The following is a 15,157-nucleotide window of genomic DNA, read 5'->3' as shown; positions in this document are numbered from 1 at the left end:
CAGCCAACAGACCGACCCGGACCATCAACTCTACCACCTGAACCTGCAGTGGTTGAACACAGCCAACAGACAGACCAGGACCTTCAACTCCACAGCCTGAACCTGCAGTGGTTGAACACAGCCAACAGACAGACCCGGACCATCAACTCCACCGCCTGAACCTGCAGTGGTGGAACACAGCCAACAGACAGACCAGGACCATCAACTCCACAGCCTGAACCTGCAGTGGTTGAACACAGCCAACAGACAGACCAGGACCATCAACTCCACAGCCTGAACCTGCAGTGGTTGAACACAGCCAACAGACAGACCAGGACCATCAACTCCACTACCTGAACCTGCCGTGGTGGAACACAGCCAGCAGACAGACTAGGACCATCAATTCCATGGTCGGCTGTGACTCATATCACTGTGCCCAGTAAGTAGGCCTGGGCTATAGAGTAGAATAGGACTATTCCACAGTAAATAGACCTAGGCTATATGGAACAGGACTATTCCCCAGTAAATAGGCCTGGGCTATATGGAACAGGACTATGCCCAAGTCGGCAGGGCTATAGAGTAGAATAGGAGTATTCACTTGTATTTGTAAAGTGTTGGTGCTGAATTAAGAATGAAAGCTATGGGCTATATATTGTTGTTTTTCATAGGGTGCAATTTTTTGCAAAACATGGGTAAGCTTAGCACAATATAGTGCAGATTAATCAATAAATGTATATGGTGATTAAATCACCATTTTAACTGAATGACATTATCATATTGGCTGTTGTTACTTGTTAGCTGACTGTTAACAACGTCCTTATGATCCACTCATTGCTAACTCTGTCTCTCTCCTTTTAGGTTTTACGCATCAAATGAGCGAGCGTTTGTGTTTGTCTGTGCATGCATAAACCTGGAGCGCAGGCGTGCAGAACCAGCTCAGCCATGAGATATCTCCGCAGGTTGCAATGGAACGACTCCTCCGTTCTAATCCACCCCCCAGGGTTCTACATCATCGGCTTTACCTCCCTGCCCTTCGCCAACCTCTACTTCCTCTTCCTCGCTTTCGTTTACGTGGTGTCGGTCGTGTTCAACACAATTCTGATCTATATAATAACGGTGGACCACCGCCTCCACAACCCCAAGTTTATTGCGGTTGGTAACCTTGCGGTGGTTGATCTGGTGCTGAACACTTGCATTATCCCCGGTATGCTAAAGACGTTTCTTGCTAAGAACAATTTCGTGTCGTTTAATCTGTGCATGGTGCAGATGTATGTGTATTATTGCTTCATGTCTATGGAATCGTTCTCCATCGCCGTGCTCGCCTATGACCGTATGATCGCCATATGTTTCCCTCTGAGGCACGGCTCCATCAACACCATGACGAGTATGTCGTGTATTCTTGGTTTCATCTGGTGCTTCTGTCTCGGTATGCATACATTCAGCACGTCCATTATGACCAGGCTGTCCTACTGCGATTCCGTTAACGTCTACAGCTATTTCTGTGATTACGCGCCAGTGTTTCGGCTGGCATGTAACGACAACACCCTGCAATGGGCTGTGGCTTCAGCGATGAGCCTGGGTATCATCCTCGGCCCATTGTCCTTCATCCTTATGTCATACATTAGCATTCTAATCGCTGTGTTCAGGATGAAAACCGTTGAGAGTCGTGTGAAAGCGCTGGCCACCTGCACTGAGCACCTCATTCTTGTGGCAGTATTCTTCATTCCGGTTCTGACTATTTTCATGGTCGGGTTATTAGCGCGCAACATCAAACCAGACCCTGACCTGCGCGTGCTGAGCCTGTCACTGGCCTCGTGCATCCCGCCCTGTCTCAACCCCATAGTCTATTCTCTGAAAACTAAAGAGATCAAGAGCAAAGTACTTACCATGTTCCGGAGAATTAAAGTTCAAGTAGTTAAAGGTTGATCTTTACGCATAGGTTGCTATGTGCGTAAAGTTATATTTCCATATCAAGGGGTTGAAATGGGGGGACATGCATATAACTCATACATAACTTATCTAGTCATTTATAAGTTTAAATATAGAGCACTTGGCATTTTCATCGTTTAAATATGAGTTTATAACGAGCGAACGACATGTTTTGTATTTAATCTAACATTCATTTTACTAGACCTACCACACTTTGAAATATGACAACAAAGTACTTGTCTACTCTCAACATTTTAACTGATTGTCACGATGTTGTCATGATTGTGTCTCGATTGTGTCCATCTATTATTGAACACAGAGGTATCTCAGAAATGATGATCAAGGATTTACATTTCCTTTTCAGCTTTATAATAATAATAAGCCATTTAGCAGACGCTTTTATCCAAAGCGACTTACAGTCATGCGTGCATACATTTTTGTGTATGGGTGGTCCCGGGGATCGAACCCACTACCTTGGCGTTACAAGCGCCGTGCTCTACCAGCTGAGCTACAGAGGACCTGTAATTTCCTACATGTCAGAGGCGGCTGGAGTAAGGAGCTATAGGAGGACGGGCTCATTGTAATGGCTGAAATGAAATTAATGGAACGATATCAATCACATCAAACATATGGAAACCACATGTTTGACTCCATTCCAAAAATTCCATTCCAGTCATTACAATGAGCCCATCCTTCTATAGCTCCTCCCACCAGCCTGGACTGGTACCCTTTCTGAAAAATACTCCATATTTGCTATTCCTAATCCTGTGTCATCAACCAAATTCAATCACTTGAAATGGGCATGGTAAACCCTATAACCGACTCAATATTCTCAACATCTTCTAGTAAAAAACCAGAAAATAAAACACATATACTGTATCTCTGTAATGTTTTCTTTTCTGAGTGCTTATAGAGGTTTAATATGGCTACCTGGTTGATCCTGTCCTGTTCCTTTTTCAATATGTTCTCAATATTTGCAGTGGTGGAAAAAGTACCAAATTATCATACTTGAGTAAAAGTAAAGATACCTTAATAGAAAATGACTCAAGTAAAAGTGAAGTCATCCAGTAAAATGCTACTTGAGTAAAAGTCTAAAAGTATTTGGTTTTAAATATACTTAAGTATCAATAGTACATGTATTTGCTAAAATATACTTAAGTATCAAAAGTTAAAATGAAAGTACAAATAAGAAAAAAATACTTATATTAAGCAAACCAGACGGCACAATTTTCTTGTTTTTTTAATTTACGGAAGCCAGGGGCACATTCCAACAGTCAGACATCATTTACAAACAAAGCATTTGTGTTTAGTGAGTCCTCCAGATCAGAGGCAGTAGGGATGACCAGGGATGTTCTCTTGATAAGTGTGTGAATTGAACAATTTTCTGTCATGCTAAGCATTCAAAATGTAATGAGTACTTTTGGGTGTCATGGTAAATGTATGTAGCAAAAAGTACATTATTTTCTTTAGGAATGTAGTGAAGTAAAAGTAAAACTTGTTAAAAATATAAATAGTAAAGTAAATACAGATACCCAAAAAAGTACTTTTAAAAGTATTTTTACTTACATACTTTACACCACTGAATATTTGTCACTACGTTTTTACCTGTTTAAGTCCTGATCTTTAGAGCACGCTGGATTGCAATATCTTGTATGAAAGTTGCTAAAGAAATAAAGTGTATTATTATTATCATCATGCTTTGTGAAATACAAGCCTTGGCTCAAACTGCAGGGTTAGAAACAAGCTCAATTTAGGAGTACAGAAGTTTTGCAGAATATGTGTTCCTTTGGCATTTAACCACACGCCACATCACTGTACCAAGATAAACATACTTTAATAAAGGCTTCTCTTTGCCCAACAGGGTGCCCTTGTTTCTTTATTTGGCTGGCTCAGCATGACTGGATGAATTAACAACATTATACTACCAAGATAATCCTGGATTATTTGAGGTAATCAATCACTGATTGCGATATAACTATTTTAACAGAGGACAATAAGATATAACATTTCCAGTCATTTTCCCAGTAAATTACTGGCAGCACAGAAGCCAGTAAATTACTGTCGATTTACAGGACCTTGATTGAAACACAAATGCACAGCATATTACTGGAACACCTGTCTACAGCAACACGCTGTATTTCTAGAATTTACAGTACTTTACTTGAAGCACAGTGGTTAGTAAACTGTTGCAGATTTACAGTGCAGGCAGCTAGTGCCAACGATGGGCAGTATTTCTGTTACATGTATTTGCTAGAGGTATTTCTATAGTTTCAATACCTATTTTGTAATTTTGCATTTCACTGGCCTGACCTATGATTCATGGATTTCGTAACAGTTGAATTAGAATACATGTATTTAGTGTTTTCTAATACAAAAAATAAACTTGCAAGTAGACCGCTTAACTACAACAACTTTCCTTGCTATGACATTAAACCTTAGTTTAATGACATTTGATCAAAATAGAAATAGTTCGAGAGGGCGGATCTCATTAGAATAATACCCAGCAGTGTGCTTTGCAATAATTCATTTTTACATTTAGGTAATTTAGCAGACTCTCTTGTCCAGAGTGACGTACAGTCGGCAGAGCATGGCGTTTGCACCGCCAGGGTTGTGGGTTCGATTCCCATGGGGGGCCAGTATAAAAATAAATTATGTATGCACTCACTATGTCACGTTCGTTCAATGACGGGTCAGACCAAGGCGCAGCGTAATATGCATACGTATAAACAATAAACCAACGATACGTGACGTCCTAAGGTACACACAACAAACCTCACACGGAACAAGATCCCACAACACCTAATTGCCAATAGGCTGCCTAAGTATGCTCCCCAATCAGAGACAACGAGCGACAGCTGCCTCTGATTGGGAAACACACCCAGCCAAACATAGATCTAGACATAATAGATAGAAAACATAGAACTACACAACATAGAAAATCACACCCTGACTCAACAAATAAGAGTCCCCAGAGTCAGGGCGTGACACACTAACTGTAAGTCGCTCTGGATAAGAGCGTCTGCTAAATGACTAAAATGTAAATGTAATGTATATGTGTATTAAAGGTTGATTAAAAAATATATACATCACAGTCATATCAAGGAAAACATTTCTGTAACCGTTACTGAGAATGTTGCTGTAGTAAAGCATACATTGGTCTTCAAAGTATTTTGTAAAAAGATACCTTTTGATGTATCTTTGCCGATCTCTGGCTAGTGCCAAGTACGCTACTGTAATATTCACAGTAACTTGCCACCAGCTTCCTGTAAGTTACTGTAATATCAGAGAAATGATACAGTACAATACTGTAAAATTAACCTACTATTCTGTAAGAAGGTAAATGCAAGTGTAATCTTGATATTGGTATTTTACAGTATTTTACTGTAATTCCATGTGATTGGTGCAAGTAGGTTGGCTGCTAGGTATTTCTATATTTCAGCACTTTTATGAATATTTGATAACACATACAGTTGAAGTCGGAAGTTTACATACACTTAGGTTGAAATCATTAAAACTCGTTTTTCAACCACTCCACACATTTCTTGTTAGCAAACTATAGTTTTGGCAAGTCGGTTAGGACATCTACTTTGTGCATGACACAAGTAATTTTTCCAACAATTGTTTACAGACAGATTATTTCACTTATAATTCACTGTATCACAATTCCAGTGGGTCAGAAGTTTACATACACTAAGTTGACTGTGCCTTTAAACAGTTTGGAAAATTCCAGAAAATGATGTCATGGCTTTAGAAGCTTCTGATAGGCTAATTGACATCATTTGAGTCAATTGGAGGTGTACCTGTGGATGTATTTCAAGGCCTACCTTCAAACTCAGTGCCTCTTTGCTTGACATCATGGGAAAATCAAAAGAAATCAGCCAAGACCTCAGAAAAAAAATGGTAGACCTCCACAAGTCTGGTTCATCCTTGGGAGCAATTTCCAAACGCCTGAAGGTACCACGTTCATCTGTACAAACAATAGTACGCAAATATAAACACCATGGGACCACGCAGCCGTCATACTGCTCAGGAAGGAGACGTTTTATGTCTCCTAGAGATTAACGTACTTTGGTGCGAAAAGTGCAAATCAATCCCAGAACAACAGCAAAGGACCTTGTGAAGATGCTGGAGGAAACAGGTACAAAAGTATCTATATCCACGGTAACCTGAAAGGCCACTCAACAAGGAAGAAGCCACTGCTCCAAAACCGCCATAAAAAAGCCTAACTACCTTTTGCAACTGCACATGGGGACAAAGACCGTACTTTTTGGAGAAATGTCCTCTGGTCTGATGAAACAAAAATAGAACTGTTTGGCCATAATGACCATCGTTATGTTTTGGAGGAAAAAGGGGGGAAATTGCAAGCTGAAGAACACCATCCCAACCGTGACGCAGCATCATGGTGGCAGCATCATGCTGTGGGGGTGCTTTGCTGCAGGAGTGACTGGTGCACTTCACAAAATAGATGGCATCATGAGGATGGAAAATGTTGTGGATATATTGAAGCAACATCTCAAGACATCAGTCAGGAAGTTAAAGCTTGGTCGCAAATTGGTCTTCCAAATGGACAATGACCCCGAGCATACTTCCAAAGTTGTGGCAAAATGGCTTAAGGACAACAAAGTCAAGGTATTGGAGTGGCCATCACAAAGCCCTGACCTCAATCCTATAGAAAATGTGTGGGCAGAACTGAAAAAGCGTGTGCGAGCAAGGAGGCCCACAAACCTGACTCAGTTACACCAGCTCTGTCAGGAGGAATGGGCCAAAATTCACTCAATTTATTGTGGGAAGCTTGTGGAAGGCTACCCGAAACGTTTGACCCAAGTTAAACAATTTAAAGGAAATGCTACCAAATACTAATTGAGTGTATGTAAACTTCTGACCCACTGGGAATGTGATGAAAGAAATAAAAGCTGAAATAAATCACTCTCTACTATTATTCTGACATTTCAGATTCTTAAAATAAAGTGGTAATCCTAATTTCCCTAAAACAGGGAATTTTTACTAGGATTAAACGTCAGGAATTGTGAAAAACTGAGTTTAAATGTATTTGGCTAAGGTGTATGTAAACTTCCGACTTCAACTTTATTTCTCTGTAATAGACGTCGAAAGGTATAAACAAAGGCTTCCACACTGGCTGTGATTACAGGGCAAAACAGACCAAAAGGACTTGGCAAATCACTCAACCAGTAAAGGTTTGACTTACTGCCACTCTGATATGTACCCTATACACATTAAATTGTTAAGGCACTACTACCACATATCAGTTAAATTTGTACAGCATTCTCATTAACGGGTGCAACAAATATAGCCACTTACAAGGCATGCCTGGAAATATGTTAATGAGCCAGCAGTTTCTTTAAAGCAATTCGATCATGAAGGCCTGATTCACGCAGTCTCCTCTGAACAGTTGATGTGGAGATGTGTCTGTTACTTGAACTCTGTGAAGCATTTATTTGGGCTGCAAATTCCTAGGCTGGTAACTCTGATGAACTTATCCTCTGCAGCAGAGGTAACTCTGGGTCTTCCATTCCTGTGGCGGTCCTCATGAGAGCCAGTTTCATCATAGCGGTTGATGGTTTTGCGACTGCGCTTGAAGAAACGTTCAAAGTTCTTGAAATGTTCCAGATTGACTGACCTTCATGTCTTAAAGTAATGATGGACTGTCGTTTCTCTTTGCTTATCTGAGCTATTCTTCCAATAATTTGGACTTGGTCTTTTACCAAATAGGGCTATCTTCTGTATACCCCCCCTACCTTGTCACAACACAACTGATTGGCTCAAATGCATTAAGAAGGAAATAAATTCCACAAATTAACCTTTAACAAGTCACACCTGTTAATTTAAATGCATTCCAGGTGACTACCTCATGAATCTGGTTGAGAGAATGCCAAGAGTGTGCAAAGCTGCCATTAAGGCAAAGGGTGGGTACTTTGAAGAATCTAATATAAAACATATATTTTTATTTGTTTAACACTTTTAGGTTACTACATAATTCCATATTTGTTATTTAATAGTTTTGATGTCTTCACTATTATTATAAAAGGTAAAAATAAAAATAAACACTTGAATGAGTAGGTGTGTCCAAACTTTTGACTGGTACTGTAAGTATTCAGACCCTTCGCTATGAGACTCCAAATTGAGCTCAGGTGCATCCTGTTTCCGTTGATCATCCTTGAGATGTTTCTACAACTTGATTGGAGTCCACCTGTCATAAAATCAATTGATTGGACATGATTTGGAAAGGCACATACCTGTCTACATAAGGTCCCACAGTTGACAGTGCATGTCAGAGCAAAAACCAAGCCATGAGGTCGAAGGAATTGTCCTTAGAGATCCAAGACAGGTATTGTGTCGAGGCACAGAAACGGGGAAGGGCACCAAAAAATGTCTGCATCATTCTTAAATGGAAGAAGTTTGGAACCACCAAGACTCTTCCTAGAGCTGGCCGCCCGGCCAAACTGAGCAATCGGTGGAAAAACGGCCTTAGTCAGGGAGGTGACCAAGAACCCGATGGCCTCTCTGACAGAGTTCCTCTGTGGAGATGGGAGAACCTTCCAGAAGGACAACCATCTCTGCAGCACTCCACCAATCAGGCCTTTATGGTAGAGTGACCAGACGGAAACCACTCCTCAGTAAAAGGCACATGACAGCCCGCTTGGAGTATGCCAAAACAAGATTCTCTGGTCTGATGAAACCAAGATTGAACTCTTTGGCCTGAATGCCAAGCATCACATCTGGAGGAAACCTGGCACCATTCCTACGGTGAAGCATGGTGGTGGCACATCATGCTGTGGGGATGTTGAACGGGAAAGTTGAACGGAGCAAAGTACAGAGAGATGCTTGAGGAAAACCTGCTCCAGAGCACACAGGACCTCAGACTGGGGCTTTCCAACAGGACAACGACCCTAAGCACACAGCCAAGACAACACAGGAGTGGCTTCGGGATGAGTCTCTGAATGTCCTTGAGTGGCCCAGCCAGAGCCCGCACTTGAACCTGATCGAACATCTCTGGAGAGACCTGAAAATAGCTGTGCAGCGACGCTCCCCATCCAAGCTGACAGAGCTTGAGAGGATCTGCAGAGAAGAATGGGAGAAACTCCCCAATACAGGTGTGCCAAGATTGTAGCGTCATACCCAAGAAGACCCGAGACTGTAATCGCTGCCAAAGGTGATTCAACAAATGACTGAGTAAAGGGTCTGAATACTTATGTAAATGTGATACTTCAGTTGTTGTTTTTTTGTGATACATTTGCAAAAAAAATTAAAAGCCTGTTTTTGCTTTGTCATTATGGGGTATTGTGTGTAGACTGATGAGGGAAAAAAACGATTTAATCAATTCCAGCTTCATGAGGAATGCTTTTCCAACAGTCTTGAAGGAGTTCCCACATACAGTGGGGAAAGAAAGTATTTAGTCAGCCACCAATTGTGCAAGTTCTCCCACTTAAAAAGATGAGAGAGGCCTGTAATTTTCATCATAGGTACACGTCCACTATGACAGACAAAATGAGAAAACAAATCCAGAAAATCACATTGTAGGATTTTTAATTAATTTATTTGCAAATTATGGTGGAAAATAAGTATTTGGTCAATAACAAAAGTTTCTCAATACTTTGTTATTTACCCTTTGTTGGCAATGACACAGGTCAAACGTTTTCTGTAAGTCTTCACAAGGTTTTCACACACTGTTGCTGGTATTTTGGCCCATTCCTCCATGCAGATCTCCTCTACAGCAGTGATGTTTTGGGGCTGTCTCTGGGCAACACGGACTTTCAACTCCCTCCAAAGATTTTCTATGGGGTTGAGATCTGGAGACTGGCTAGGCCACTCCAGGACCTTGAAATGCTTCTTACGAAGCCACTCCTTCGTTGCCCGGGCGGTGTGTTTGGTGAAAGACCCAGCCATGTTTCATCTTCAATGCCCTTGCTGATGGAAGGAGGTTTTTAACTCAAAATCTCACGATACATGGCCCCATTCATTATTTCCTTTACATGGATCAGTCGTCCTGGTCCCTTTGCAGAAAAACAGCCCCAAAGCATGATGTTTCCACCCCCATGCTTCACAGTAGGTATGGTGTTCTTTGGATGAAACTCAGCATTCTTTGTCCTCCAAACACGACGAGTTGAGTTTTTAGCAAAAAGTTCTATTTTGGTTTCATCTGACCATATGACATTCTCCCAGTCCTCTTCTGGATCATCCAAATGCACTCTAGCAAACTTCAGACGGGCCTTGACATGTACTGGCTTAAGCAGGGGGACACGTCTGGCACTGCAGGATTTGAGTCCCTGGCGGCGTAGTGTGTTACTGATGGTAGGCTTTGTTACTTTGGTCCCAGCTCTCTGCAGGTCATTCACTAGGTCCCCCCGTGTGGTTCTGGGATTTTTGCTCACCGTTCTTATGATCATTTTGACCCCACGGGGTGAGATCTTGCGTGGAGCCCCAGATCGAGGGAGATTATCAGTGGTCTTGTATGTCTTCCATTCCTAATAATTGCTCCCACAGTTGATTTCTTCAAACCAAGCTGCTTACCTATTGCAGATTCAGTCTTCCCAGCCTGGTGCAGGTCTACAATTTTGTTTCTGGTGTCCTTTGACAGCTCTTTGGTCTTGGCCATAGTGGAGTTTGGAGTGTGACTGTTTGAGGTTGTGGACAGGTGTATTTTATACTGATAACAAGTTCAAACAGGTGCCATTAATACAGGTAACGAGTGGAGGACAGAGGAGCCTCTTAAAGAAAAAGTTACAGGTCTGTGAGAGCCATAAATCTTTCTTGTTTGTAGGTGACCAAATACTTATTTTCCACCATAATTTGCAAATAAATTCATTAAAAATCCTACAATGTGATTTTCTGGATTTTTTTTCCTCAATTTGTCTGTCATAGTTGACGTGTACCTATGATGAAAATTACAGGCCTCTCTCATCTTTTTAAGTGGGAGAACTTGCACAATTGGTGGCTGACTAAATACTTTGTTCCCCCACTATAAATAATACACGTGAGTCCGTGCTATATCATGAATATGGTCACAAGTAAATGGGTTTACTGGCCCTCCGCTTCGCATCAAGCCTAACAATGGCATTTACCTGTGACTATATTCATGATAGAGCATGGCCTCTTGTGGCTTATTGCTTAAATATCTTACCCTTTTCAGCCATAGAAAAATGCTTTGTATGTTTATTCATTTTTTAAAATTAATTTGATCAAAATATAACCTATTTATAATCCTCAAAACCTTTTAAATCCTAATGGTTTAGGCCAGGATTCAATCAGATCAGCGGTAGCCAATGGTAGCTGACAGATCCATAGCTCTTGTTCAGGCAGTGTCAGGGGTGTAATTGCAGTATGAGCTGTCAAAACGGTGAGCTGGACACCGTCCTTATAGGGTATATCCCAGCTGTATTTTAATTGAAACAGTGATAGAAAGTTTAGGCTCTATCAATTATAGAAATAGTCTAATGACACTCAAATTAAAACAAATTAAATGAAAACATAACCCACAAAAGCCCCCAAGCTACAACATTGTGCATTCCCGTGTTCCAGTGTTTAAACATGTGACGTAATCTTGGCCTTAATTCACAATTTCAAACCTACCTTTGTCTAAGCAGTTCCGTGTATGCAAACATAAGGAGTTCATATTTATACACCAACAACGTCATTACGTTAAAAGCCAGACTAACATGGAAGGGACTGAATGCATCCTATGACAACATGAATACAAGGATGTGGAAATACAACCAGTGAGGAGAATCAGGGCATGTTACAGTAATACTAATACCACTACTGCTACTGCTACTACTACTAATAATAAGAATAATACATTGTATTTGCACCTTTCAAGATACCCAAGGACACTTACAGAGTAAAAATATAATAAAAAAGGAAATATAAACATGACATTACTAAGAGCAAAGTACATTACAAAAAAGAAGCATGGCATCAGAATACAACAGAACTATACAGGGGATCTGTTAACAGTAATACAGTACAGTAACAGGGCATCTGTTAACAGTAATACAGTTTCAGGGGATCTGTTAACAGTAATACAGTAACTGGAGATCTGTTAACAGTAATACAGTAACAGGAGATCTGTTAACAGTAATACAGTACAGTAACAATGTAACGATCCCGGCAGTCTGAGTCGGGTCCTGTCTGTGGACTAGTTTTTTCTGCTCGGGATCTCCAGTTTCCCGAGGGTTCTGGAACGCTCCGGGGAGCTCTCTTGATTTCCGCACCTGCATCCCATCAGCAATCTGCACACCTGGTCCTGATCATCACCCTTCTTAGGCTCTGGCCTAACATCCATTCCCTGCCGGATCGTTAGCCATGAACAGTAGGTTTACCAGAGTATCAGTCTTAGAGCTTCTGGCGTTAGTTTTGTTGTTTTGCACCTTGTTGGTTTGTTGTTTACTTACCTCCGTTTTGTTCCATCTGCAGTCACTCGTCCGGAACCTTCATCCAACCTCTGCCTGGTGGTCGGCGGCTGCCGAGCCATGATTGGATCAACCACTGCACCCCCAACAACTAATCAACGCCGCCCGCTCTGTTCCCTGGATTATTCAGCATCACTCTTGAATTTGTAAATAAACACTCACCTTCGTTTCAACTTACCTTGTCCTGGTCTGCTTCTGGGTTCTGGCTTTGTAACTCGTGACAGAACGATCCGGCCAGTAATGAACCCAGCGGACCTGGACTCTGTTCGCCATGCCATTACCCATCAGGAGAAGATGTTGGGCCATCATAGCACGGAGCTACAGGAGATCGCGGTGGCAGTTCGGAACCTTTCTACCGGTCTGACGGAGGTCCAGAACCAGCGCAAGTTTCCGGTGGAGGATCCACTACCGGTTTCACCCATCTCGCCTGCCGCGTCTGAAGCGGTGTCCTTCCGTGAGCCCAAGGTTCCGACGCCGGATAAATATGAGGGGGAGCTGGGAAGATGCCGTTCTTTCCTTATGCAGTGTGGGTTAGTGTTCGATCTACAGCCCTACTCTTATGCCACAGACAAGGCTAGGATAGCCTTTGTGATTGAGTTGCTGCGTGGTCGAGCGCTGGAGTGGGCTTCAGCCGTTTGGGAACGACAAGACCCCTGCATGGCTTCATACCAGGGGTTCACGGCCGAGATGAGGAAGCTCTTCGACCATTCCGTCCGAGGGAGGGACGCAGCTAGGCGCCTGTTTTCGCTCCACCAAGGAACTCGTAGCGTGGCCGACTTCGTGATCGAGTTCAAGACGTTGGCTGTGGAGAGTGGGTGGAATGAGGAGTCTCTGCAAGCGGCCTTTTACCAGGGTCTGTCGGAGCAGCTCAAGGATGAGCTGATCTCCTATCCGGAGCCTAGTGACCTGGACAGCTTGGTAGCCTTGTCTATTCGGGTGGATAATCGAGTCCGAGAGCGAAGGAGGGAGAAGCAATGGGGTCCGTCCAGTCGATCAGCTTCTCAGTTCCCAGTCGGGTCGGGTGGTGGACCAGAACACGTCGATCATTCTCCACCACAAAGGATTAGTGGAGAGGTCCTCTCTCCCGATTCTGAACCCATGCAAGTGGGGCGGCACGGGTTAACCAAGGAGGAGCGTCAACATAGACGTAAGACCAACTGCTGCCTCTACTGTGGTAGCTCGGGACATTACATCTCCACTTGTCCCCGGCGGTCGTCAAACTGCCCGGCTCGCTAAAGTTGGGAGGACTTTTAGCGAGCCAGTTTCAACCTCTCAGTACCTCTGTCAGACCCCGTTTCCCGGCTACCCTTGTGAACAGGAATCAGAGCTTAGCGATTAACGCTTTATCGATTCAGGTGCCGATGGAAGCTTTCTTGATGCCGAAGTTGGTGGAACAGCTGGGGCTTTCCAAGGAGCAATTGCCGGAAGCCATTGAAGCGACCACTCTGAACGGCAGTAGTCTGGCACGTATCACGATGAGGACTGAACCGGTTAAGATGCTGTTGTCGGGGAATCATTCGGAGATGATTTCATTCTTCATTCTGCCGTCTTCCCATGTTCCTCTGGTCCTTGGATACCCCTGGCTGAAGGAACACAATCCCACGTTCGATTGGGTGACGGGCAAGGTAACGAGTTGGAGCCTTGATTGTCATGCTAACTGTCTCAAGACTGCCTGTCCCCATTCGGTTCCCAGTCAGGTGATTGAGGCTAAACCCCCAGATTTGTCCCTGGTTCCCGAGACATATCACGATTTGGGGGAAGTGTTCAGTAAGCAGAAGGCTCTGTCACTCCCTCCCCACCGACCATATGATTGTGCCATCAACCTGTTCCCTGGAGCTGTCTACCCCAAGGGAAGGTTATACAGTATCTCCCGCCCTGAACGTGAGGCTTTGGAGACCTACATCAAGGAGTCCCTAGCTGCTGGTCTCGTTCGTCCCTCGTCATCACCCCTGGGGGCAGGATTCTTCTTTGTGGGTAAGAAGGATGGCTCTCTTCGACCGTGTATTGATTATCGGGGGTTGAATGACATCACGGTCAAGAACAAGTATCCCCTGCCCTTGATGAGTTCTGCCTTCGACTCCTTACAGGGTGCTACGGTGTTCACCAAGCTAGACCTACGCAATGCGTATCACATGGTCCGGATCAGAGAGGGAGACGAGTGGTTGACGGGTTTCAATACACCGATGGGTCACTTCGAGTATCAGGTGATGCCGTTTGGACTGACCAATGCTCCAGCGGTATTCCAGAGTATGGTGAACGACGTCCTGAGAGATATGATCGGTCTCTTTGTGTTTGTTTACCTGGATGACATTCTGATCTTCTCGAAGGAACCTTCCGACCACGTCCAGCATGTCCGGCAGGTTCTGCAGCGATTGTTGGAGAATCGCCTGTTCGTGAAGGCCGAGAAGTGCGAGTTTCACGCCCACACGACATCCTTTCTCGGGTACATCATCTCCAGGGGAGAGATTAGGATGGACCAGGAGAAGGTTAGAGCGGTTCTGGAATGGGCCCAGCCCGGTACGAGATTGCAGCTCCAGAGATTTTTGGGGTTTGCGAATTTCTACCGCAGATTCATCCGGGATTACAGCCGTGTGGCCGCTCCGTTAACTGCCTTGACTTCCAGTATCAGGAACTTCAAGTGGAATCCGGAGGCGGATCGAGCGTTCTGGATTTGAAGAGGCGATTCACCAACGCACCGATTCTCTCTCAACCGGACACGGCCCGTCAGTTCGTCGTTGAAGTGGACGCGTCTGATGTGGGAGTTGGCGCCATCCTGTCGCAGCGATGCTCCACGGACAGTAAACTCCATCCCTGCGCCTACT

The 15,157-nt window shown here is 43.5% G+C and overlaps 1 protein-coding gene across 1 annotated transcript; it reads left to right on the top strand.

Moving 5' to 3' along the window:
• The first annotated feature begins 843 nt into the window (after window positions 1–843).
• LOC121541276 (olfactory receptor 1M1-like) lies at window positions 844–1,940 on the top strand. Its single transcript, XM_041850264.1, has one exon. It carries the CDS (start codon window positions 880–882, stop codon window positions 1,903–1,905), a length of 1,026 nt encoding a protein of 341 aa, XP_041706198.1. The 5' UTR covers window positions 844–879; the 3' UTR covers window positions 1,906–1,940.
• Window positions 1,941–15,157: the final 13,217 nt, after the last annotated feature.

The sequence above is a fragment of the Coregonus clupeaformis genome, chromosome 27 (assembly GCF_020615455.1).
Source record: "Coregonus clupeaformis isolate EN_2021a chromosome 27, ASM2061545v1, whole genome shotgun sequence".
NCBI lineage: Eukaryota > Metazoa > Chordata > Actinopteri > Salmoniformes > Salmonidae > Coregonus > Coregonus clupeaformis.
This window is presented reverse-complemented; position numbering and strand designations above follow the sequence as displayed.